General features: G+C 39.6%; 5 protein-coding genes across 12 annotated transcripts; 3 read left to right on the top strand and 2 right to left on the bottom strand.

The window, feature by feature from the left end:
- The first annotated feature begins 82 nt into the window (after nucleotides 1–82).
- LOC140763970 (large ribosomal subunit protein eL15z) lies at nucleotides 83–3,823 on the top strand. Its single transcript, XM_073102369.1, has 4 exons — nucleotides 83–220; nucleotides 313–479; nucleotides 1,176–1,373; nucleotides 3,361–3,823. Exons 1-4 carry the CDS (start codon nucleotides 217–219, stop codon nucleotides 3,604–3,606), a joined length of 615 nt encoding a protein of 204 aa, XP_072958470.1. The 5' UTR covers nucleotides 83–216; the 3' UTR covers nucleotides 3,607–3,823.
- A 1,617-nt stretch (nucleotides 3,824–5,440) lies between these two features.
- LOC140763879 (uncharacterized) lies at nucleotides 5,441–9,002 on the top strand. The gene is made up of 4 exons (XM_073102253.1): nucleotides 5,441–5,916; nucleotides 6,877–7,120; nucleotides 8,134–8,227; nucleotides 8,552–9,002. The coding sequence occupies exons 1-4, from the start codon at nucleotides 5,492–5,494 to the stop codon at nucleotides 8,809–8,811; spliced, it is 1,023 nt and encodes a 340-aa protein (XP_072958354.1). The 5' UTR covers nucleotides 5,441–5,491; the 3' UTR covers nucleotides 8,812–9,002.
- On the bottom strand, nucleotides 8,841–12,202 carry LOC140763878 (carotenoid cleavage dioxygenase 7, chloroplastic). Its single transcript, XM_073102252.1, has 7 exons — nucleotides 11,332–12,202; nucleotides 11,025–11,153; nucleotides 10,726–10,857; nucleotides 10,364–10,639; nucleotides 10,015–10,100; nucleotides 9,554–9,880; nucleotides 8,841–9,449 (listed from the first exon to the last, which is right to left on the bottom strand). The coding sequence occupies exons 1-7, from the start codon at nucleotides 12,155–12,157 to the stop codon at nucleotides 9,306–9,308; spliced, it is 1,920 nt and encodes a 639-aa protein (XP_072958353.1). The 5' UTR covers nucleotides 12,158–12,202; the 3' UTR covers nucleotides 8,841–9,305.
- Nucleotides 12,203–13,685: 1,483 nt separating this feature from the next.
- LOC140763731 (acetylglutamate kinase, chloroplastic) lies at nucleotides 13,686–17,499 on the bottom strand. 2 transcript variants are annotated; one of them, XM_073102051.1, is made up of 2 exons: nucleotides 16,364–17,499; nucleotides 13,686–14,008 (listed from the first exon to the last, which is right to left on the bottom strand). In XM_073102051.1, the coding sequence occupies exon 1, from the start codon at nucleotides 17,395–17,397 to the stop codon at nucleotides 16,396–16,398; it is 1,002 nt and encodes a 333-aa protein (XP_072958152.1). In that variant the 5' UTR covers nucleotides 17,398–17,499; the 3' UTR covers nucleotides 13,686–14,008; nucleotides 16,364–16,395. The 2 variants fall into 2 exon arrangements, with proteins under 2 accessions (XP_072958152.1, XP_072958151.1); XM_073102050.1 differs by lacking the exon at nucleotides 13,686–14,008 and adding an exon at nucleotides 15,584–15,835.
- Nucleotides 17,500–17,974: 475 nt separating this feature from the next.
- LOC140763243 (uncharacterized) lies at nucleotides 17,975–22,795 on the top strand. 7 transcript variants are annotated; one of them, XM_073101340.1, is made up of 10 exons: nucleotides 17,975–18,072; nucleotides 18,200–18,305; nucleotides 19,549–19,598; nucleotides 20,076–20,208; nucleotides 20,328–20,544; nucleotides 21,023–21,151; nucleotides 21,276–21,325; nucleotides 21,424–21,521; nucleotides 21,598–21,885; nucleotides 22,191–22,795. In XM_073101340.1, exons 3-10 carry the CDS (start codon nucleotides 19,551–19,553, stop codon nucleotides 22,677–22,679), a joined length of 1,452 nt encoding a protein of 483 aa, XP_072957441.1. In that variant the 5' UTR covers nucleotides 17,975–18,072; nucleotides 18,200–18,305; nucleotides 19,549–19,550; the 3' UTR covers nucleotides 22,680–22,795. The 7 variants fall into 7 exon arrangements, with proteins under 7 accessions (XP_072957441.1, XP_072957439.1, XP_072957436.1 ...); XM_073101338.1 differs by having other exon boundaries at nucleotides 19,545–19,598; XM_073101335.1 differs by having other exon boundaries at nucleotides 19,488–19,598.
- The last annotated feature ends 170 nt before the right edge of the window (nucleotides 22,796–22,965 follow it).

Raw genomic sequence — 22,965 nt, 5'->3', positions numbered from 1 at the left:
GGGCCGAGGCCAGTATTCATCAGGATTTTGGCCCACCAGATGAAAAGAACCCATGGCTAAAACCCTACTTGCGCACTTAAAGCGCCAAAAGAACGGTTGTGATCGCCCGGACGAAATCCGACGGTCGTGATTCACTAAATTCAACCCCTCTCTCGCTTATAACTCATCTTCCGCCCCGACCAAGCCCTAACCTTGGCGGCGAGCTTCTCCGCAAGCATGGGTGAGCTTTCGATTCGTAACCCTTCTATTCTTTCGTAGAACGCGAGTAAACCGTGCCGGCTTCGGCCCGTTTTCTTTGGTGGATTCTTTTAGGGGCATACAAGTACGTGTCGGAGCTATGGAGGAAGAAGCAATCGGATGTGATGCGGTTTCTCCAGAGGGTGAGATGCTGGGAGTATCGTCAGCACCCGTCCATCGTCCGCGTCACGAGGCCGACGCGTCCCGATAAGGCTCGACGCCTTGGGTACAAGGCCAAGCAGGTATACAAAGTTTCGCATTACAGGATGTTTAGATGTTGCTCATTTTAGCGATTTCTTGTCTTGTAATGACTATTTGATAGGTGATGGATAATCAGATGTTGCATTGAATCCTCTTGAAGATGTATGATATTTGTCATTATGATCATCGCTATCATATTTATGTTGTTTCGTAAGCACAATCTAAACTTGTTCAAAGCTTGTAAAAGTTTTAAATTTACATACTCTTGAATATATACTTACATTGGATTAACATATTTATGTTGTTTCGTAAGCACAATCTGAACTTGTTCAAAGGTTGTAAAGGTTTTAAATTTACATACTTGAATATATACTTACATTGGATTAAGAAATTTGGTCATCTGGCACAGTTTTCTTCAACTTGTATTTTGTTTGTTGAATCCCTCGGACTGTCAAGTGTGACCGAGAGAACTTTTTATGTCTGTTGTGGTTCTTCATGAATGTGGAATTAGGATGAGTTGCTGTGCATGCTTTTCTTTTCACCGGCAGTGTAGCATTCAGTTATTGCTTATTCTTTTTGGTAATAATTTTTTTTGAACACCCATACATTATGTCACCAGTTACCTCAACTGCGAGTTTAGGTACCCGATAAATGTTTTATGGGAGGTGTGTTAGAATGTTTTTGTCCACAACGCTGCATCTTTGGACCTTAAATGGATGCTCTGCCATGACTTGCAGGGTTATGTTGTTTATCGTGTCCGAGTTAGGCGTGGTGGCAGGAAGAGACCAGTCCCTAAAGGTATTGTATATGGTAAGCCAAAGAATCAGGGTATCACACAGCTAAAGTTCCAAAGGAACAAGAGGTCAGTTGCTGAGGAGAGAGCTGGACGGAAACTAGGTGGTCTGAAAGTGCTCAACTCATATTGGCTCAATGAGGTTAGGATACTTCCTTGATACATTTCTTTTCTTTTCTTTTTGTTTTGAATCAATTCCATCTTGAAAGATCTCAAAGTTTGTCTAAATGTAATATAAAGTTCTTAAACTGATACCAACCAACAATTGGTCTTAATACACCCCAAAATTGCTAACAAATGTTGGAGAACATATGATCAAATGTAGGCTAAATGAATTCAGCAGTACAATGAACAGAAGTAGTAAATGATCATAAAGCCTTCTATTAAAATATAAGCAAGATTAAATCTAGTTTAACTTAAAACTTAACAAAACAAATCTAAACTTTGTAACTAAAAAATATGGCTAAAGATAAAAATGGATTGACCACTAGACTTAGATCAATCAGGAGCTGCCTAAATATAGGTCTAGGTTTGAAGGAGTTATAAATGGTTGTAGGATTTAGGACCAAAATAATATATAAAGAATAGTAGAATATTGTTGGATCTCACTTACTAAGAAGGATAGTGTTTAGCCTTAAGTCTTGCCTTCAACTTCAACTCTGGGCAACTCAGGACAACTTGTATATGGTTGTATACATGAAAATGGAGCATAGTGATAAGGTAGATTAACAAGAATCCCATAAGGATTATGAGAGTTTTATAGAGAGAAGATAAATGGAGGAAACCCACAAGGAATATAGGAGAGTAGAGTAGACTGAAGAATAGAGGAGAGATTTATGTGGAGAAGAAAGTATTTGATGGCCTTCCAACATTGATCTCCCTCTAAAGGTTGTATGTGGTTTATAAAGAGGAGAGGAAGATTGAAGGTTTGAAGGTCTTATTTGGGAGGATCAAAGGATGAAAAATTTAGGAGTTAAACTGGAAAGTCCAAACGTTGAGAAGTTGAGGAGTTATGTTGGAAAGTCCAAAGATCGAAAGAAATTTGAGTATTTTCTTGAGCATTCCTGAAAAGTGGAAGTAGCTCACTAATCTGACTTAGTCTAATAACTGATCCCAATGGCCAAGTAAAATAGTTTGAACATTCCTGCACATTTAGACTTATATTATAATTGTTCAAATAAAGTAATAATCTAATTAGAAATTATTGTCACGTCATGTGTCTATGGTAGGGTGATAATGAATCCGATACAAATCGGATATTGGTGAATCCACATCCGGATTTATACTTTTGCTTCGAATATAGATATTTGATGGATACAAAATGTAAAACCATATGTGGATGAAACAAATACAGATATTAATCAGATATTATTGTGGATATGGACCGGATCTTAAACAAATTTCGAATACAAATTAAATGTTAAATGAATTTCGATTCAAATTGAATGCTAGTGAGACCTTAAACAAATAAAAGTACAAATAAATGGTGATTTAGGTAGATGTGAAATATAAATGAATCTAAATATATCTGAAAATTTTGAGGATTGTAAGAGCTAGAAAGTTTAAGGATATGCAATACACTAATAAATTTATTTAATATATGTTTGCTAATAAATAAATATTAATAATCCATATTAATTGTAGAATGTGGATTATAGAAGATGAAAATGCAGAAATAATTTATAAGTAAATCTGATTAGGAGAGCTTGTAAGGTTGAAAATCCATTAAATATTAGTGAATTCAAGTTACATGTTTGTGAATAAATAGATATCCAAATTTGAACCCATATCTGAATTAATATCCGAATCCGTATTGGAATATGATTTTATTTAGAATTTCTATCCGAATTCAAATTTGGGTCGGATAAGAATTTTGCAACCTATATCTTACATTTTCAAATACGGAATTGGTTTGGACCAGATATTATCCAACCCATTATCACCCTAGTCTATGGTCATGTTGACCTCATGTTGGTTGTGCAGTAGCTAATAGGCATAGAGGAACAATCCTGTGCACCCCCTATGTAATTACTTATCTTTGTTTGAAGACTCGGTTGTTTATCATCTATATGTTGTGTTGCAGTTCTCATGCATTAAAGCATCTCCCGATTTATTTTATTTTACTGCAGGATTCAACTTACAAATACTATGAGGTTATCCTTGTTGATGCTGCTCACAACGCAATTCGTAATGACCCAAGGATTAACTGGATCTGCAAGGGTGTTCACAAACACCGTGAGCTTCGTGGACTTACCTCAGCTGGTAAGAAGTATCGTGGTCTGCGAGGCAAGGGTCACAGGCATCACAAGTCGAGACCATCTCGCAGAGCAACTTGGAAGAGGAACCAGACACTGTCCCTTCGTCGTTACCGATAATTCCTGTCCTGAAATTTTGTGATCTTTTGTTTGGAACATCTGTTTTAACTTTGAAAAGTCACCCCTTTGTTCCTGTAGTTCAATGAACTATTATGACTTACATAAGTGAAGGACTTGCTACTTCTCTATCTAAATTAGATGGTGCTTTCAGTTGTTTCTTGAGTTGTGTTACTGTAATTCGTGCTTAATAGTTGATATTTACTTTTGTTTTTGACCAGTCGTACCTATCCAAGTCTCTTCAATTTCCCATTTTGGCTGGTCCATTTGTTTTCCTCTCTAATGCCTGCTATTGCTGATTCCTGGGTCTGATTGTTCATGAAAAAGTTACTAATAGCATCCAAAGTTAATAATTGCTTAGATTTGTTTTCCTCGACCCTCCTTAATGTAAGTTCAAGCTTTTGCCATGCAAGTTATTGTTTGATGTGCTTTTCTGCTCCTAATACCTTGTGAAATTTGAATAGCTTGTTCCTTTTGTTGCCTGGTAAGTGGCCTTAGAAACTAGTGATGAACACATATCGAAAATGCCGGATTGATCAAAGTAAACAAAGTATTTGAGGGATTAAGGGTGTTTCCTCAAAACTCCTTAACCCCAAATGTTCTACTTTGCTAGCAATCCAATGTGCTGTCAAATATTTTTGTCTGAATATATGTTGTATTATAGCAAAGTTCGATTGAGCATTATTTTCAAAAATTCAAGCAATCATATAGGAGAATCCCTGCTCGAAGATGATATTAAGACCAAAATCTCACCACTACCACAGTCTTTTCCAATAAGAAAATAGCATGATGAACGTAAAGTCTCCTCGTATTCCATTCAACTTTGCCCACTTGCTGCCCCATCCACTAATCAATCAAATAATTTGGTTAACTTTAGCTCATGCAAGGAGGTCCAAATGTCCAAATAAATAAATATATATATATATATATTTTTTCGTACTGCAGCTTAATCCTAATGAATCCAAGTAATTTATAGAAACCAATGCCAAATACCTCAACATCTGTACTAAAAATTTAATGAAATCTAAAACGCCATCAACCCCTTGCTATTATTGCCGTCTTTCTTTTGTCTCGTATAAGCCGAGTAATGGATGGTAATATCCACTTCCCTTTTCCTTTTTATCTTTTTAAAAAGCTCGCATTCCCATTTGCCACCCTCTCGCCACCGCGTGACACGCCATCTTCTCCCGTCCACCGCTCTCGTCGCTTTGTCCGTTCGAATTATATGCCGTGGGACGCACTTCGTACGAAGATGGATATTTACATGTGGACCCCGCTAAAATTATATTTGTTTCTTTTTAGGACCAAAATGCCTTTTGACAAAAACAGAAGGGCCAAAATGCCAATCTGCCATTTTCTTTTTTTTTTTTTTGCATGTTAGATGGATCGTGATTCGTGCACGAATTTTTAGCGGATTTTGTGGGTATTATCGCTTTAGGATTTCAATCACTGTTGTTATCTGATACGATATTTTTAAGTTATTATTCTTAACGGTAATATCTTTTAAGAAAAAAACTCGATAAGATCTATCATATTTGATGATGAATTTTTCGTAATAGGTTTAACCTTTGAAATTTAGGATCGAGCGGGCACATGCTTCCAAGGGTTTATATGTAAGAAAATGGAGGACGGAAACGAAAATAATTGCTTTGTAAGGTAGGCATATGCAAAAGAACGTCAAACATATAGCACAAAAGACCCCTCATGGCTCGACGCGAGATAAAAAATAAAATAAAATATAAAAATCCAGGAAAAGAACGCCAAGGATTACCTCTTTCTCGAAACAGTACAAAACCACTCACCGTCACCTTCTCAATCCATGAAACCAACTTTTAATAGATAAGAGAGAGAGAGAGAGAGAGAGAGAGAGAGAGAGAGAGAGAGAGAGATGAAGAGGTCGCCTGGAATGGGTGGAGAGAGCATGTTAAGGACGGTGGCGAGGGTGGTGGGGGCAGGAGTTGGAGGATTGAAAGAGCCGGGGATCTCGGCGCCGGCAAGGGGTACGAAGCCGGCTGCGGGAAACGCGCGCGTCGTCCGCGTTTCCTCATCGCCGACTTCTCCGACCTCGTCGCCGACTTTCTCGAGCGCCGCCGCGGCGGGGCAGGTCGGGAATTGGAAGGCGAGCCCTTGCTTTGGGGATGGGGAGGAGTGGGAAACCGTCGATAGGGAGGAGGAGATGATGGAAGAGGTGGTGGAAATGGAGGGAGGGGGAAGAGGGTTTGAAGTCGGTGGATTTGGGTTCTCGGAAAGATTGGTTTTCGGAAAAGTTCCCTCGAGGGAGGAGGTTGAGGATGCTGTCTCTTCTCTTCAGCAGTATGTTCTTGAAACCTTGATCTTTTCTTCTTCTCCTTTTTGTAATTGTGTTCTTTTGAAAGATTTCTTTTATTTAGGTTATATGATTCCCATGTTTACGATCTTCATATCTTAGACATTCTGCTTTGACTTTGTGCACAATTTAGTCCTTTTTCCCCTGTACAGTACTTTAATAATTAATCGATAAGAAATGCCTCTTTTTGGTTGTTTTACTCTATTGACCGGAAAGCGGGCTTTGGAGGGGAAAAATTAGTAGTCATGGTTTGTCATAGGCTTTTCTGTTTGTTTCCATATGAAAGAGATGCTGCCCATGTAGTTGAAGGGCTAAAGTGCTGCAATATATCTGCTTTATTAGGTAGTTATAGGAATCTCTGTTGGTGTTGTTCTGTTAAGAGGATTTTCGCTCAATCTCTAGCTTACCAATTTGCAGCTCTTTATGGATTTCCTTTGGTCACCGCTACTAAGGATATAATATAGCTATTTTTAAGATTGTGAATGAATGGAGAGCACAATCTTTTCTTCTGATAATTTAATTTCATCTGGTTAAGATGAAAAGCAAATTTTGAATTTTTGTTAATTTGGGTACCATCTTTTACAGGTAATCATTTCTCCACTTAGAATCTAGAAACGTTGCAATTTCTTCAAGTCAGCTATGTAGATAAAGTGCACAGACACGATACTCCTGTAAATTCTATGGATGTCCTTCTTTACATAGACTGAACTCTGAAATGTGAAAGGAAGTGGGAGGGTATGTCTTAGTCCCTTAGTCCTTTTCCCTGACTCAAGCAGGTTACAAGTTGCACCAATAAATGGCAATAACTTATTAATTCACCTAGATAATCATAACAGAAGTTGTTTCTGTCTACAGCTTCCACTGGACCAAAAACATTAAATGGCGCTTGTCTACTGAAAGCTTCTTTGGTTCCCTTTCCATGACAAAATGTTTTCTTTTTTGTGCAGGATATTTGTGCCAGTCACTTTCTCAGGGGTGCAGGAAGTTGGATATCCTTCTTTTTCAGACCAGGGTGCAGTTGATAAAAAAATCGTTTCAGAGGCTGCATCAGGAGGTTCCTCAGAATTGTCAACAGAGTTAGACTGGATTGAGCCGTCGATGCATCTTTATAGCTCAAGTGCTTTTCAGTCAGAAGGACGTGAAAAAGTTTTGGATGCATTTCATCTTTTGCAGATAAATCCATCAATTCAGGTGACAACAGCCGCTTACTGTATTATATGCATATAGCATTTCTGTGTAGACTCTTTTCAGTTTTAAATGTTCCTACTCTTATATTTCTTTTATATCCATGTTGTCCAACTACTTCTTTTATTCCTCATGCTTTATGCAATTGGCTACTAGCTTTGTTTATTAGTTTCCCCATAACAATTTATTTAACTGATCGAACTCTTTCTACTTTGCCACCATCTGCTTTACCTCATGTTAGTCAATCAAAGATGTATCTACCATGATAGACAAGTGAACCTACTAGAAAGAAATGTTACAGAGTTTATCTGGTAATGTTGTTTTCTATAATTGGATCCAATACTTTGAGAGGTCATGGTCTTCTATGAACTTTCTTGATTGTAATAACTACTGGATAGTAGCATGATGCATTTATTGTTTTACTGATATGCATATTGTGTAAAAGCAGTTAATCTTATCAGGGTTAGATCACCTATGAGAGGTTTGATATTCTTTAAGAAAGATAGGTGATACTAACTGCAGATGATAGATGGGCAGCTGCTTAAGAAAATCTAGACGACTACTCAAATGGCCTGAGCAGCCAATGAGAAACCTAAGCCACAAACCTCTGTATGAAAGGCTCCTTTAGCACTGCTTTCTAGTCCCTCAAATAGTTGAGCACCTTGTTCATTAAAGCATGCATAGACCCACTATGCAGTCATCATTTGCAATTGCAGCAGGAATAATATCATGCTTACCATTTATCGAGCACAATTCGACAATCTAAGAAGCTTCACAAGTCACAATATTTGAGACCAAGAAGTTTAAAGAAGTTGTTGCTAACGCTGAAGCCAGTACCAAAGAGAAAAGTGCTGTTTACATATTGAACTTGATCTTTCTGCCATTAGGTTTCCTTTTGTTTCTTTGGCTTAAATTGAGTTTTATGCTATTAGATGACATCATCAGAGATCTAGCTATTTTTGGAGTTTAAATTGTTTTGTCAGCCTGATTTCACTGTCCTTTTGCTCTCCTTTATGCAGAAAATGGTTGTTTCATTGTCATCTGATAAAGCTGTATGGGATGCAGTTATGAAGAATGAGATAGTACAGGAGTTAAAGAAATCATTTTGTGATGGTATGTGGAAGTTTTCTGCTAAATTGATGTATCCATTTGTCTAATCATAGCACTGGAAGATATTTATGAGCTTGCAGGATAATTGTTGGTCCTGTTGTGGTGGATACTTTTAGTTCCACAAATGTAATGCCTAGATTAAACATTGGAGATTATACCAATTTACATGGATTCTTATTATCATCAAATTGTCTGATAGAACAGTCAACATAGTACTTTCTAGCCTTACATGTTTTTTTTTATAATTAATCTAAGCTTAATTTATCACACTACTCTCTGTTTATCCTTTTTATGTATCCTTTACTCGTGCACTTTGTGTATATTTAGATGCAGTTGGAGTTAATGAGCCACAAGATCTAGATGAACGCCCTGACAGTTCCACCAGATTCCTTAGGTGGATCTTCAGCACCACCAAGACCAAAATAGTGGAATTTTTTGATAACATCATGAAGCTTGTAAATGAGTTCTTTCACCCTCAAACAGATGATAAGGAGGCTGGTTCTTTTGATGATGCTGTGAGGTCCTCATTTATGCTCTCTGTTCTGGTTTTCCTCATTGTCGTCATGACACGCGTCCAAAGAGCTTAAACCAAAATTCGCCGACAAGACTGCTTGCAGTGTGCTTAGGCATGTAAAGCATGAATTATCCTAGCTGGTTGTTTTAGAGTTTAGTAGTTTGTGTGACAGTGTTGAAAGAGTTGAGTGAGTCAGGCAACAGAAGGAAAACATTGTTAACAAATTCTGGATGTTAGGAGAACTTTCTCAGTAGTACTTGAATATGTTTTAAGTTTTGTTTTAATTGTCTCGTTATTTATTTCAATTTAAGTGCCTGCCAAGTGAAGTAGCGTTGAGAAAGATTTTGTTGCACTTTTATTTTGAGAGGATCGAAGAACTAAATATTGGTTAATTTGGTTGGTTTTATTGTTGTACGAGGGTAAATATTTCTCTCTCCGGGTTGTCAATTTACAAATGGAGTGGATATCAGACGACAGCGTTAAGATTCTTGCAAGGAGTGGCATATTGAGTTTGCTATGCAAGATGTTTTGAAAGACGACAGCAAAAACTACGTTCAAGTACAGTGGTCATCTGCAAGCCCAGAACCCATGAAATCCAAGGGGAAATGTCAACCTCTTTGGCACTTCAAGCTTTGCAACAGCTGCATTAGTGCCTCCTATTCTTCTTGCATCCAGTATCACAAGGTAACACCTTTGCTTCGAAACCGCATACTGCCATGCAGAATAGAGAACATACGAAACATGGGTTTGAGAAAATTGAATGAGAAGACGTGTGTGTGTGTATATATATATATATATGCAGCAACGTTTGTTACCTCTACTACTAGAATATAGCCGTCATCCTCCTCCTCCTCCCCATCTCTTGGAATAAAGATGGGCTCTCCGACGAACATCCTCCTTCCGGTAGACCACGAAGCGACGGACCCATCGAAGGTGTTGAGCTTTATTACGCTATCGAAAGGAAAATGAGGCAAGAATCTTCGCGAGCCTGAAGCAGCCCCGGCATAAATGTAAGCGTTCCTCCGGCCGGAGAAGGCCGGGCTGATCGCCGGGAAGTCTGCCGGCTTGTTCCATTGGCTTGAAAGACTAGCTACTTTGCATCTGCCGCTTGTTCCTTTTCTTGCGTCCATGTTGATTGATATCTAATGACAAGTAAACTCGTCACCCTCTTTAGTGCGGGATTCAAATTTTCATATCGTTGCAAACTATTGCACGATGACTCATCGGCAATTACTAGTATTAAAGATTCTATTAAGTAGAGTATACACTTAATTACCTTGACTAGGTGAGGTAGAAACGCCTCCTTTCCTTTAGCTGCATTCATGAAAGAAGGGTCCAGCTTTCCATTTCGCCAGTTATACCCTGGAATACGGTGATGTTTATATTTAGAGCTCTGGCCTATAAAATTAGAGGCTATTAAGAAATCACCACGGATAATAGAGTTATAACTAACTATCAACACTATATATGCATAGTTTGAATTCGTTGTGATATTTTCTTTTGGAAGAATTGATTATATATATATATATCAAAGAACTAATCTCTTTGTCTAACTTAGTTTGTAAAACTTCTAATTTATATAAAAATAAAATCTTAGAAGCCCAAGAGATAGCACAGGTAAGTACCAAACATCCTGTGGAAATTGAACCACTGGTAGGAACAAACCGAGACTTGCATTTGGATCTCCAAGTTGCCATTAACGTCTCTCTCCTCAAAGGCATTACCAATATGCAACGCCCACATCTGCGACGGAGCTTCAACGGGCACTCTCCAGTCCCGGCCGCCGCCATTTGAGCTCTCGGCGTGTCGTGGCAGCAAGTAGATCGGCGTCGACTGCTGGCTAGGATTCACGGATAACGCCGATATCATCGGATATAACCCCGATAATGCAAGCAGCGAACCTATGCTTCATATGCTGAGCTTTTCATTACGTCTGAGATAACTATGTAGCTACATAGGGTAAGGTTTTATATAGTAAATTAATTACCAGGGACGTCGAGCTTGATGCGATTGCCAAGGAGTACATAGTGGCCATCGGTGAAGGCCCAGTCGTGAATCATTAAGTGGTCTGGGATGATGAACTCTTTCTTCTCTACTAGCTCAAAATTATAATCAAATTCTACAGCAAGGGAGAGGAAATATTTGTTAGCTGTCAGGTTACACGCAAGTTGGAGAACAAATAAGATGCCTTAAATTAAGGTGTAGATTATTGCCTATCTTAAATTCTTTCTTTACTCAGTAGTTGTACTTATGTGATAATATCCTGTTTAAGATTAATCCTACTACCATAAAAAGTGAAGTTGGAGCGAGGGAGGAGCATGTCTTCGGCATTGCAGGAAAGCATCAAGAGCCTGTTCCTCTTGGGATCAATCTTGTAGTGAGATAATAACCTTTTCGGTGGCATATTAAACACTCCTGCAACCACAAATAACATTAAATTATACATTATTAATAATTCAATCAGTATGGGAAGCCTGATTAAAAATTGCAAAAATAATACTACTGTTCTTTTGATTTTCTTTTATAATGGTAATCGTTGTAGCTCTTCTTTAATTACGTCAAAACAATCATAGTCACCAATTAATCTACTCACCACCAAGGATGGGCTTCAAGCAATGAGCTGCCACGTTAATACCCATATCCTTCAACCTAGCAGTCCATCTCCACCCATTACCATCCTCCTCCTCCTCCGCCGCCGCCGCCCGATCTACATCGGGATTCCCATCCTTGAAGCCCACGAGATCAACGGGCCCCACCGTGTCCAATGACCGAGGGTCGATCTCGTACGGATCCCCGCCCTCCCAGAGGCACAGCAGCCGGCCTCCCCACCTCACCACGCTCGTGTTCGCCACGTTCTTCATCACCTTCACGTTTCCCACCTGTTTCCCACCCTTGAGGACGGAGAACGGACCCCGGTGCGTGAAACGCCACATCTTCCCCCCGTCCCCGTTCCTCTCCTCCCTTTCCGCCGCCGTAGCGACGTACCGTGCGGAGTACCGGACGGCGCCGGAGGAGTCGAAGTCGAAGGCGCGGAGGTAGCCGTGGCCGTCAAGAGGGTGGACGGTGGAGCCGTGGTCGTCGGAGAAGAGCCCAGGGCCGGCGAGGTAGTAGGTGCCGGCGGGGAAGTCGGCAGGGATAGAACCGGCGGCCAGTCGGAGGGGAATCGGATCGGGCGACTCGGACCGCTGCGAGGCAAATAGGAGGTTGTAGTCCCAGAACGCGGCTGCAGGGGAGTCGCCGCCGGAGGCGGCGGCGGCGGAGGAGGAAGAGGGGGAGGGTGACGTCACCGCAGTTGATGCGGCGGAGGGGATGACGCGACGACGGGATCCCACCGCGGCTGACGATGAGGAGAGGGGGAGATTGGTCTCCGTCGGCGGAGGAGGGAGAGGAATGAGGTGGTTGTGGGGGAGCGAATGCATTTATTTTTACTATTTTTGGAAAATTTTCGAGGCCGGAGGTGATTTAAATTTCTGCTGGGGGTGGGGTTTCTTTTTCGGAAGTTTTGGCGGGGGAATCGAAGGTAAGGGATGGAGTGGAATCCCAAGGCTCGTCGTTCTCCTACTTATAAAGGAGCAACGGTAAAATTTTGGACGGAGACTTTGGAAGAATCACGAGAGCGCCATTAGATTCCTCGAGTCTTTGCTTGGAATCTTGGGGGCCGGATTTATGGCGACTAGCGTAAGGTTTAACATTAATATTTAAATTACGACGATGTGCTCCTAATTTCCCCTTCAACAGCTCTCCATTTCCGCATTGGCATAACACCATCGTAAAATTTTCTCCACAATCTTATAAATTAAAGAAAAGAAAAGGATTCTATTACCCCGAGGTCATCTAGTACCAAAGCAATCAAGATAACGGCTTGCTTACTTAGTATCAATGTATCATAAACTTAAAATCTTATAATAATAATACAACAAATAATGTTATCTTTTAATTAGAAAATGCATCGTCATGACCTCAGCCAAAGACTACACCCACATCCTATCATGAGTAAAAATTGACAAAATAACAAAGTGAAACATATTATAATATCTTAATTCGCTATTGGGGCGATGAGTGGAGTGACTAATGAACAAAGGGGCCACCTTTTGCTCCCACCTCTTTTTCTCTGCGACACCTCTCGGCCGTGGAGAATGGAAGGGCATGAAGGAAAGCGAAACAAATAACACACAATATTAATGTAACAAAGAGGAGGGCACTCTTGCATGAGTGGAAGGAAGCAACTAGTGGGTGGGACCCTCCTTGCCCAACCCTACTCTTCTTTGGTGGCTAACAAACCGAGTGAAGCAACCAAACTAGAGACATCATCAATTTGTTCATTGGTGAAATTGAGAGAAAAAGAAATATTAACAAGTAGGAGATGCGTGACCCTGAGCAATCCCTGCCGGCCATAGTGTGGGTTGTCTTGTCCTAGACGAAGCAAAAGACTGCAGAGCGCATAGGAGTGCACCAGAAACAAACATTGATGCATACGTAAATGATTCTATTAGGTTGAGATCATCTAGTAAACAGAGGTTTTTCCAATGGATCGACAAATTACGCACAAGAAGTATGACTCTGTTCTCAAGTGTAGTAGCAGTTTACAACTCAAGTAAATCACAGTTTCGCAATGGTCAAAGAGTGGCCAAATCTTGCTTATATCATGGAGAACCTAGAAAAACAGGACACCCAGGTATAATCCATAATCACAAACGCAAATGAAGTCGACTGGAACAGAGTAACACCCCCCTGTTTTAAACCTATCATCTCAGGGTTTGATGACAAACAATTTCTGTGGTTCTTCTAATCACTGTTTTACAACAGAACTCTGTTGAGCATGAGAACTATACTCGAAAATAAAGAAATTCATTAAGCTAACAAAAATGAACACAGAACTTCCTGTGATATTGGTTACAATCCAGATGTATTTAATCCTGTCTTTCGTATTAGAAGTCTATTGAAACCAAACATAGAGAAAATCTCCCTCCATTCAAATTAGTATCACAAAGATCTCAGGACAGAAACAGCTCAAACTCATATGTCTGAAATGATCTCCATTTCTGATCTTGCAATTAATTCCAAGAATCATCAAGTATAGGCCAATTGCTCCAATTGGGATTGTTAGAATTTAGTACCCAAAACCGTTGCTCCTGCCCATGTGTCCTGCTGCTGATTATGGACACACAATGACACAAAGTTGTTGATGCCAAGTGAAGGACACTTTAGAACTTGACATCTTGACGGTTGGTACCATGTTGCTGTCATCAGTTACTTTGTCCTTGATATTACTGGCCAACATAATACCCATATCACATTTAAGAGAGCTATAATTGGTATTCATCAAGAGGGATTCATTCTTTAAGGTTCTTAGAAGCAAAATGCCAATGTAAACTCCGCATTTAGTGATCCAGGTCCAATTTTGGTAGAACAGTGGACAGTAATCGGAGAATGTAAATTTTCCTAATTTGTCTCACATCACTTCATATAACAAAATAAAAAGATGAAATTCGTAAAATAATCCAAGAGATACTGATCACAGCATATCATAGCTATGCTGATGATGAACTACACAACAACAAGACAGCATCAATGAAGCAATTGAATCAAATACAACGTTCCATTTCCTAGATGTACCTATCAGAGGGGTCGAGTCTTGTAGATGAGAGAAAAATTTACTTCGGTGTTTTGTCCAACCAGAATAAACATCAACAAATTGTAGTATCCCCAGCAGCCCAAGGATAAGCACGTTAAGATACTAAGGAATAAGGATAAGAATACTAATTTAGACATTAATCTTGTGAACCACATAAACAAAGACACATACTGCACGTCCTCAGTACTAATCGAGGACAATCTTTCTCTTTCCACCACATGCACAAAGCCTTACATCCATCTATTTAGAAACACATAGATGAATCTTTTTTCCCTTCCGCACTATCTTGCGCAACGTATTCCAACAATCTAAGGGTTATCATGTCCTTATTCACTACTACTAAGCTTTGAGCCAACAAGTGTTTCACCTTCCTACCAAAATAAAGTACAAAGAGGATACATATAAACGATAGATTTAATAAAATTGACCCATAAAATATCAAGTTCTTAAACCTGAGGTTGCAAACAAATAACACTACAACAAACAATCAAACCTTCAACCCCAACTAATCGGTCAATCAATTATTGGTTATTCTCTCAGTTTGCTCTATTTTGAGTAGAAGTCTCTGTCCCCCTTATGAGGCTGCCTAAGTTCTGTTAGACCAGTCATGTCTTATTTTTACCATTTCTCCTGACCTCCTTCATCCACCTTAATGTCCTTATCTAGTAAAGCTAAGCTCCATTTTTGTTCTTCCTAGTTACTTAAAATTCTGATCCATCAAAACAACCATCTTATGGAAAATCCATATTATCCTTGTAACAGAAAATGATAACGATCAGGTCAAACTAAACAGAACAATTGTACAGCTCACTTCATTTTTATCTTGCTATATTAGCCACAACCAAACTTTACTCCTCCATAGCTCAAAAAATGATTCTATTTTAAAGACTAGGTCAAGGAAATAGATATCTGCTAGAACCAAAGATAATTATTCAGTTGTAAAAGGTTAGGTCAATAAAATACATATCTCCTAGAGCCAAAGATGATCATTCAACAGAACTAACATTTCAACAACAGGAGGGTCTTGTCAAACCATTCTGCCACCATCTAGCAATTCCTCCTTGCGAACTACTACAGGTAGTTCGTACCAACTAGATTAGACGCATATCTAAGAGAAGGAAAATTAGAAAAGAAAGAACAAGTTTCAATCGAACTCCAAGAAATTATGTTTAGCCAGAGTTAAACAAACTCAAAAAAAGTACCTTTAGTCCTCTATGCTTTTGTCTTCCCAAAATTCTCATGACAAAAAGATCATTTGAATAAGAACATATTACACTTTTAAAATTTGACCAGTTGAGAGTTTTATGAAAAGTATTCAAGAATGGTCAATTGATTTGAGACTACTAATAATATCAACTCACTCAGATCCAAACCAGATAAAAGTTTGTCAATTCACATGTATCCAGTAGCCACATCCACAGATGATTGCGCTTCCACTTCAAGCAGCAAACAGAAGCATTACCTATATTAGAAATTACCATCACAACCAATCCACTTGAATCAGAAGCAATTAAGTATGATCTACTCTTTGGGACCATACAGGCCAACTATGAGGGTTCACCATTTATATTTGTCCAAAATTCACTTACTAATACATCTCCGCACATTTCATAACATCAATAATTTGCACTTCGAATAGCTCCAACACGCTCCACTAACACATGCAATAGCTAAGAAGAAGTATCTAAGTAAGAAAATGCGTGCAAATGGAAGGACTAGAAAGGCCCTAAATTATTTCAGACAATCAGTGTTCCTCTAGAACTACAAAAAGAAGCAACAATACACTTCCAATCCAAAGCAAAAATCCCATGAAAAACACGCATTACATTAAGTTAAGGGTAGAAACGCAGAGATACACTGATGTACAGCAATAGATAACTAGATGAACAACAGCTAAAATTTTCATCCCTACAACTCAGGTACCCTCCTTATTCAAGTACAAAGCTGTTAACTTTGCTCATAAATTAAGCAAAAGCAGTACAAAACTTACCATCCTTACCAGCCCATCCGCCGCTGTGCAACTCAACCCGTGATCATGGTCCCGGCACCCTCATCAGTGAGGATCTCGAGGAGCAAAGAGTGCTGCACCCGGCCATCGATAATGCTTGCTGTCCGGACCCCCTGGGCAAGTGACCTAACGCAACAATTCACCTTGGGTATCATCCCTCCGGCTACCTTCCCCTCCTCCACCATCCTCCTCACACCACTGATATCAATCTCCTTCACAAGGCTATCGGGGTCGTTACGATCGGTGAGGATCCCTGCCACATCGGTAAGCAAGATCAATTTTTCAGCACCGACCGCCGCCGCAATCTCGCCAGCAGCGATGTCGGCATTGACATTGTAAGCCTGCCCGGCCTCATCTGCAGCAACGGTGGCGATCACCGGGATGTGGCCGTCAGCAAGAATAGGACGGAGAATTGTGGGGTCGACACGGGCCACCTCGCCTACAAATCCGAGGGCGGCGGCATCAGGGGAAGGGCGGGCCGTGAGGAGACGCGCGTCTTTCCCGCAGAGGCCGACCGCGGTGCCGCCGGCAAGGTTGATGAGGGATACAAGGGATTTGTTAACCTTTCCGACGAGAACCATCTCGACGACCTCCATTGTGAGGGAATCGGTGACTCGAAGGCCGTTGCGGAACTGGGGCTCGACGCCGAGGCGGAGGAGCCAGGAGTTGATCTCGGGGCCACCGCCGTGTACGAGTACCGGGCGGAGACCGACGCAGGAGAGGAGGACGAGGTCGTTGATGACGGAGGTCTGGAGCTCCGGCGACTTCATGGCGGCGCCGCCGTACTTGACCACGATGGTCTTGCCGCGGAACCGCTGGATGAAGGGAAGCGACTCCGAGAGAACGTCCACGCGGATCTGTGCAGGGGTTTGCAGCGGCGGTGACGGCCTCGCCGTGACAGCGGCGGAGGCGCGGAGAGGGGCAAATCTAGTGGAGAGGAAGCCAGCCTTAGGTTTAGGCTTTTCGAAGGATTTGGAAGGGAAGAGGGGAGAGGTTTGGGTTCTGGTGAGGAGCATCTTCGCCCTCTCCCCTGACTCTCTGTGGCTTGCTTTGCGTCCTCGTGGTGTTCGACTAAATTACTGAGTACGGTAAAGCTCAGACGTTGTTTGAACATTGACGAATGGGTTTGGGTTATGCCGTTTAATGGACTACGGTCAGCACTCAGCGTGTGAACAAATCAAGATCACTAAATTTGTTTTCCTTCTCGCCTATTTGGTTGGTATAAAGTGTATTAATAAAAAGCCTCAAGTTTAATAGGAGGACTTTTGTTCTTAGAAAAAGAAAACGAAAAATTATTTAATTTATTTTTTATAAACTAAATATAATAAAATGGAGAAGCGTTAAAAAATTACTACGGTCAGCACTCAACCATGTCATTTTCTTTTCGTTAGTTTTTATCCCGTCTTGTCCGGCCTAACCTTCTTTTTTATTAATTATAATCTAAAAGATCTCCCCTTCATTAATATTTTTTATTTCAGATAATAACTTTTAAAAAAAAGCCGAATTATTATTTTTTTAAATGGGAAAAATCACGTGGAATTTACAATGTACCCCAAAAAAGGTAGATAAAAGCGAAAGTCGAAGGTAAGAAAATTCGCAGTATAAACCGCAGGAACGAGGGAAGTGTGATGCGTTACGTCTGCGAGTTGAAGAACTGTTCCTACGAGTCCGTTTATAACCGCCAAGAATGGGTAAAATTCCGATGCCTTCGTCTCGCCGCTTTCCCAATCTTCGTTGACAGTTTCCGTCGATCTCTTCTTCTTCTTCTTCCGCTATCGTTCTTGAGCTTTTGATACTATTTTTTTTTTTTTTTTGAAGATTAGGGTTCGATAATCGAGTTCCATTGCTGCGTAAGATCTTCGTAAAGAGGAAACCAACTGAGAAATAAGAAGGGAAATATTTCTCTTTTGCTTATCTCTCACCGGTATCGTCTCTTCCCTTATTTGTTGAATTGCGAATGTTTAGATCTAATTGCTTTTGTGGATTCGTCGCGTCCATGTCACGGGTTGTTTTTGGTTAGATTTCGTATACGTTTTCTTACTTTTTATATTTATTGGAAACATTATTGATGCTATGTGCATGCTACAACTAGATTCATCTATTTTGGGAAGGATCATGGATTATGGCCGTCTTGTACACTAAGTAGCCCTATGAAGTTAGCCGGCTTTTTAGAGATTTATTTTAGCTGGCCATTTTCTTGCTTCTTTCTTTCCCTCTGGGTGTGAAGAAGGAATCGAGTTGTGGTTGGAAGAAGAAATAAAGTTGTGGGCCTCTGATGGCAATATATAAAGCATAGTCAGAGAAATAGCTAGTTGCTATCCTATTAATGTTCATAATGGAAAGAGCTCAGATAATTTAGTAGAAAGGGGTTCCTATGCAGTTTATAGAATAGTCTTATCATTTTGATCCTAGTTTGGGGAAAAGGTCTTCCTCCTAATATTCACTAGAAACTAGAAAAACTCCTCAAGCAATCAAAGAGAGCCCTTAAACGGAGTAACATTTCAATCACCAAATGATCAGAATAAAAGGAACAAAACCCTAACAATAGGAAGACAAAGTAAATTGTTCAATGTGGAATCAATGAGACAGTCATCTAGTAGCTTATATTCAAGACTTGTAGTTCTTTGACCTCAGTTTATAAGAACATCAATCTGTTGAATCACTTTATTTGTCAGGGTGATGACTGCTTTGCGTGGTGCCTATCTACTTCACTCATTCCTTAACATTTCTTCTACAGCCCTCTTGTATGTTCAGTTGCTCATCCTATCTCAGTTATGATACATGCTTGTGTATACAAAAATATCTTAGTGTGGTTTTTGAACTATAGGAAAGGCCTTTGAAGGTTTTCTAAATTTTGATTGTATTTCCATAAAATTGAAGAAAGAAATAATTTAGATCCTTTTGAAATGACATCTGGAATGAATATTCTTTTCATAGTTGTCAAGTGGTCTAGTTCATGTATTCTGCTATTAAGCTATTCTGCAGTTTCTTTTGATGTAATATTACATTGCTTCTACATCGGAATTAATGTCACATTGTGTGTACTCAATTGACAATTCCTTGCATGTGCATTTCACTCTTTTTCTTATCTGTTACATCCATGCAGCTTTATTAGTAAGAACTTATTGCACGATGCTCGGTATTAATGATGATGTGGTTCTAGTTAGATATGGAGGACAGGCCTTCTGAGCTGGTGGAGTCAGCTAGCGGTGTATTGGTAAGTGATAATAATGTGAAATTCTGTTTGCATTATTTCTGGAGCCCCATTTAGGCCTTTGATCTAAACCACAATTGGTGTATGATTTGTTGACTATTATCAGACCATGTGTTAATATTTTTCATTGTGATACGATATTATTGTGGGACTGAATTTTTGAGCAAATAAATCAGATTTATGTCGGTTAAGTTTTATTTTCTTGTCAGTATTAAACTATTTTCTGAATTTGCATTTGATGTAAATATATGATATCTTGCGCCCATGACTTGCTGAGACATTGATGTCATATTGCTGTTTACTGGTTACACAGTGCAGAATTTGATTATCTTGATCCCCAATATGCAGACCTGCACATTATGCATATAGTTCATTTTGAATGATAGTGCATTATCTTCTTGTTTCCAAGTTGACATCAGAACTAGTTGTAACCAATTTATCAGCTTTCTATTTTTTTAAACAATTAGTTGATGATTCTAGGTTGATGATGATTATTCAGCAGATGAGGGTCTTAACTCCCAATTATTTGCGTCCATACCAGCTTTAAGTGAAGCAGCTTCTTATCTAGCACAGACAACTTCATATTTCACCCAATGTTTCTCAGGTTATGGAGGTGAGTACCTTGGTAAAACTTAGAAGTCACAAATTTGTCTTTATGATGCTTCACAACTTTTGATAGTGCTGAACTGAGTTACTGAAATGCAATTACTTCGCTCTCTGTCAACTTGATAGTGGAAGGTGCACCTGATGAGGGCCAGGAATTAATAATACTACCCCCGGAACAAGCCACCAATAGGTCTTCACTTTCGAGTAGGTCTACGATTTACGAAGAATCAAGTAGTACCAGCGGCGGCCCTTCTACAAGTTCTACTGGAAGTCAATTACAGGATAAAATTGAACCTATGTTATCCACCAGTATTTTTCGAAATGGATCTTCAATTTTTCAAGAGTATGAATTCTTCAATGCTCATATGTAATTTTCCCTCTAAAATTTTTAGTAGATAGGTTGCATCTACAATTAATTACAACATGTGTTTGTCTCGCTATTGAATGCCAAGGTTTTGTTCTGCTAGAAAAGTTCTTGCCCGAAGGTTAAAGTATTGTAATAATTGGAATGAGTGCCAAACTATCCTACGTGTCTTGTGTAATAAGCACGTAATTTAATGTACTAATGTATATATACAGCAAAGACCAACACAAGGGAAGAAATATTGTGATAGGCAGCTTGACACTTGGTATCAATACAGTTTAATGTTCTTTATAAGACATTATGAAATTTTATCATTCAAAATATATCAACTGAGTAAAGGAATTCATGTATCATCAGACAATTGGGTAATCAATAGTATTTCGTGAACTCGTTTAGTTCTACTGTTGCTTAAATTAAAATTTACTTGATGCTTATTATTTGACAAGTTTATTTGCAGTCTTGTAGATCGGGCACGAAAAACTGTTCGTGGCTCAGCGGATGACATTGGATGGCTACAAAGGGATGGAAATATGCCTCCAACTGAAGATGGAACTAGGCGATTTCTGGAATTGCTTGAGAGCATAAGGTTGGCAATCTTTGTAAGAAATGTTACCTTGACAATCTAGCCAATATATTGCTAAGCAGAATTAAAAACTATTCTATATATGATATGGATGTTTGTCATACTTGAGTTTTTCTCATCTTTCCAGGAAAAATGAACATAAGTTGCCAAATTCAATGGTCTATCTGTTGGTTCCAGGTAGGTGTGACATTTATTTTTGATAAGAGGGAAAAGGTGTGAATATGTGGTAGTATTTCATGTTTGTCTTGTGTTTTACTAAATATAATAGCCTACAGGTATGTTTAGCAACCATGGGCCCCTTTATTTTGTCAATACAAAAGTATGCTTCTCAAAGATGGGTTTGGCTTGCCATATTGCCAAGATTCACAGTGAGGTTATTATTCATTTACTCATGATTTCGTTTGTTATACTTTTGTTATTTATCAGATTGATTGTGAACTATATTACAGGCATCAATTGCTAAAAATGCTAGAGAGATAAAAGAGTACATAGAAGAAATTTATTGGGGATCCCAGAAACGTGTTTTACTTCTTGGACATAGCAAAGGGGGAGTAGATGCAGCAGCAGCCCTCTCTCTTTATTGGCCTGATCTAAAAGATAAAGTTGCGGGGCTGGTATTAGCACAGAGTCCATATGGAGGTAGCCCAGTCGCTTCAGATATTCTGCGAGAAGGGCAGCTTGGGGACTATGTCAGACTACGGAAACTTATGGAGATTCTGATATGTAAAGTTATGAAGGTACTTTCTCTATGCTTTATTTATATGAGACAAGCTGATTATTTATGCTTATATATGAACTTCTGTTTGAGTATCCCTTTGTTGTTCATAACTGTTGAAATTTAATTTAGTCGTTGGCAGTAACTCATTTGGCATACATTCTCCTATGGCTGTTTGGAAGAAAAATAAAGAAGATTTGTTAGGCTTGAGGGTTGATGAGGATGTTGAGATAGTAAAATCACACTGGCTGCATAATGTTGAGGGGTCATAATTTGAAGCCAATTCACATATACTAAACTGTGACCATTTTCTTTATGCACCCACAGGGTGATCTGCAGGCTCTGGAAGATCTGACATATGAGAAAAGGAAAGAGTTTCTGATGAAGCACCCATTACCTCGGGAACTTCCTGTAGTCTCCTTCCACACAGAAGCTAGCATCACCCCGAGTGTCCTCACCACCTTGTCTCATGTCGCACATGTTGATCTCCCTATTGCTGCGCCTCTTGCGGACGGTCAAACTACCAGGGTCCCTGTGGTTATGCCGCTTGCTGCTGCAATGGCTGCGTGTTCACAGCTTCTGCAGGTCAGGTATGGTGAAAAGAGTGATGGTCTTGTCACTAGGAGGGATGCTGAAGTTCCCGGGTCAGTGGTAGTCCGGCCAGGAAGAAAGCTGGACCATGCATGGATGGTTTATTCTTCCTTGAAGGATGATCCTGGTGAAGCAGATACTTCACAAGTCTGTGAAGCCCTGCTGACATTGCTTGTGGAGGTTGGCCAGAGGAGAAGGCATGAAATGGCCATGAAAGATGAATAAGATTTGATTAGCTTGTCAAGTTCTATATACTTTCGCTGCCTGTAATGTATTTAACGAACTAACTGTAGTGATATCTTTTTCCTTAATACGAATATGGAGATGCTTTTCCTTGATCACCAGAAAGTTATAACTTAAATTTGAATGCTATATGGAGAACAACTACATAAAATTTAAGATTTAAGGGAAAAGCTCGCACCTACCATGGGACTGGTTACTTCTATTCTTTATTGCCTTTATTATACTAGTAATAGGACTTTAATGGACTTAAATTATTGCCCAATTTTAT

This window comes from Typha angustifolia, chromosome 7, assembly GCF_048772165.1.
Source record: "Typha angustifolia cultivar Huaian chromosome 7, ASM4877216v1, whole genome shotgun sequence".
NCBI classification, from domain to species: domain Eukaryota; kingdom Viridiplantae; phylum Streptophyta; class Magnoliopsida; order Poales; family Typhaceae; genus Typha; species Typha angustifolia.
Note: the sequence above shows the minus strand (reverse complement) of the source record. Positions and strands in the feature narration are given on the sequence as shown.

Excerpts from the sequence above, each read along its gene's own strand:
- LOC140763970 (XM_073102369.1), top strand. Across the intron at positions 480-1,175 it reads TTGGGTACAAGGCCAAGCAG|GGTTATGTTGTTTATCGTGT; the intron begins GTATACAAAGTT and ends CATGACTTGCAG. Across the intron at positions 1,374-3,360 it reads ACTCATATTGGCTCAATGAG|GATTCAACTTACAAATACTA; the intron begins GTTAGGATACTT and ends ATTTTACTGCAG.
- LOC140763879 (XM_073102253.1), top strand. The coding sequence starts at position 5,492 with ATGAAGAGGTCGCCTGGAATGGGTGGAGAGAGCATGTTAAGGACGGTG. Across the intron at positions 7,121-8,133 it reads AGATAAATCCATCAATTCAG|AAAATGGTTGTTTCATTGTC; the intron begins GTGACAACAGCC and ends TCCTTTATGCAG. Across the intron at positions 8,228-8,551 it reads AAAGAAATCATTTTGTGATG|ATGCAGTTGGAGTTAATGAG; the intron begins GTATGTGGAAGT and ends GTGTATATTTAG.
- LOC140763878 (XM_073102252.1), bottom strand. The coding sequence starts at position 12,157 with ATGCATTCGCTCCCCCACAACCACCTCATTCCTCTCCCTCCTCCGCCG. Across the intron at positions 10,858-11,024 it reads CTCCAACTTCACTTTTTATG|AATTTGATTATAATTTTGAG; the intron begins GTAGTAGGATTA and ends CCCTTGCTGTAG. Across the intron at positions 9,450-9,553 it reads GCTATATTCTAGTAGTAGAG|TATGCGGTTTCGAAGCAAAG; the intron begins GTAACAAACGTT and ends TCTGCATGGCAG.
- LOC140763731 (XM_073102051.1), bottom strand. The coding sequence starts at position 17,397 with ATGCTCCTCACCAGAACCCAAACCTCTCCCCTCTTCCCTTCCAAATCC.
- LOC140763243 (XM_073101340.1), top strand. The coding sequence starts at position 19,551 with ATGGAGGACAGGCCTTCTGAGCTGGTGGAGTCAGCTAGCGGTGTATTG. Across the intron at positions 21,326-21,423 it reads GGTCTATCTGTTGGTTCCAG|GTATGTTTAGCAACCATGGG; the intron begins GTAGGTGTGACA and ends AATAGCCTACAG. Across the intron at positions 21,886-22,190 it reads TGATATGTAAAGTTATGAAG|GGTGATCTGCAGGCTCTGGA; the intron begins GTACTTTCTCTA and ends ATGCACCCACAG.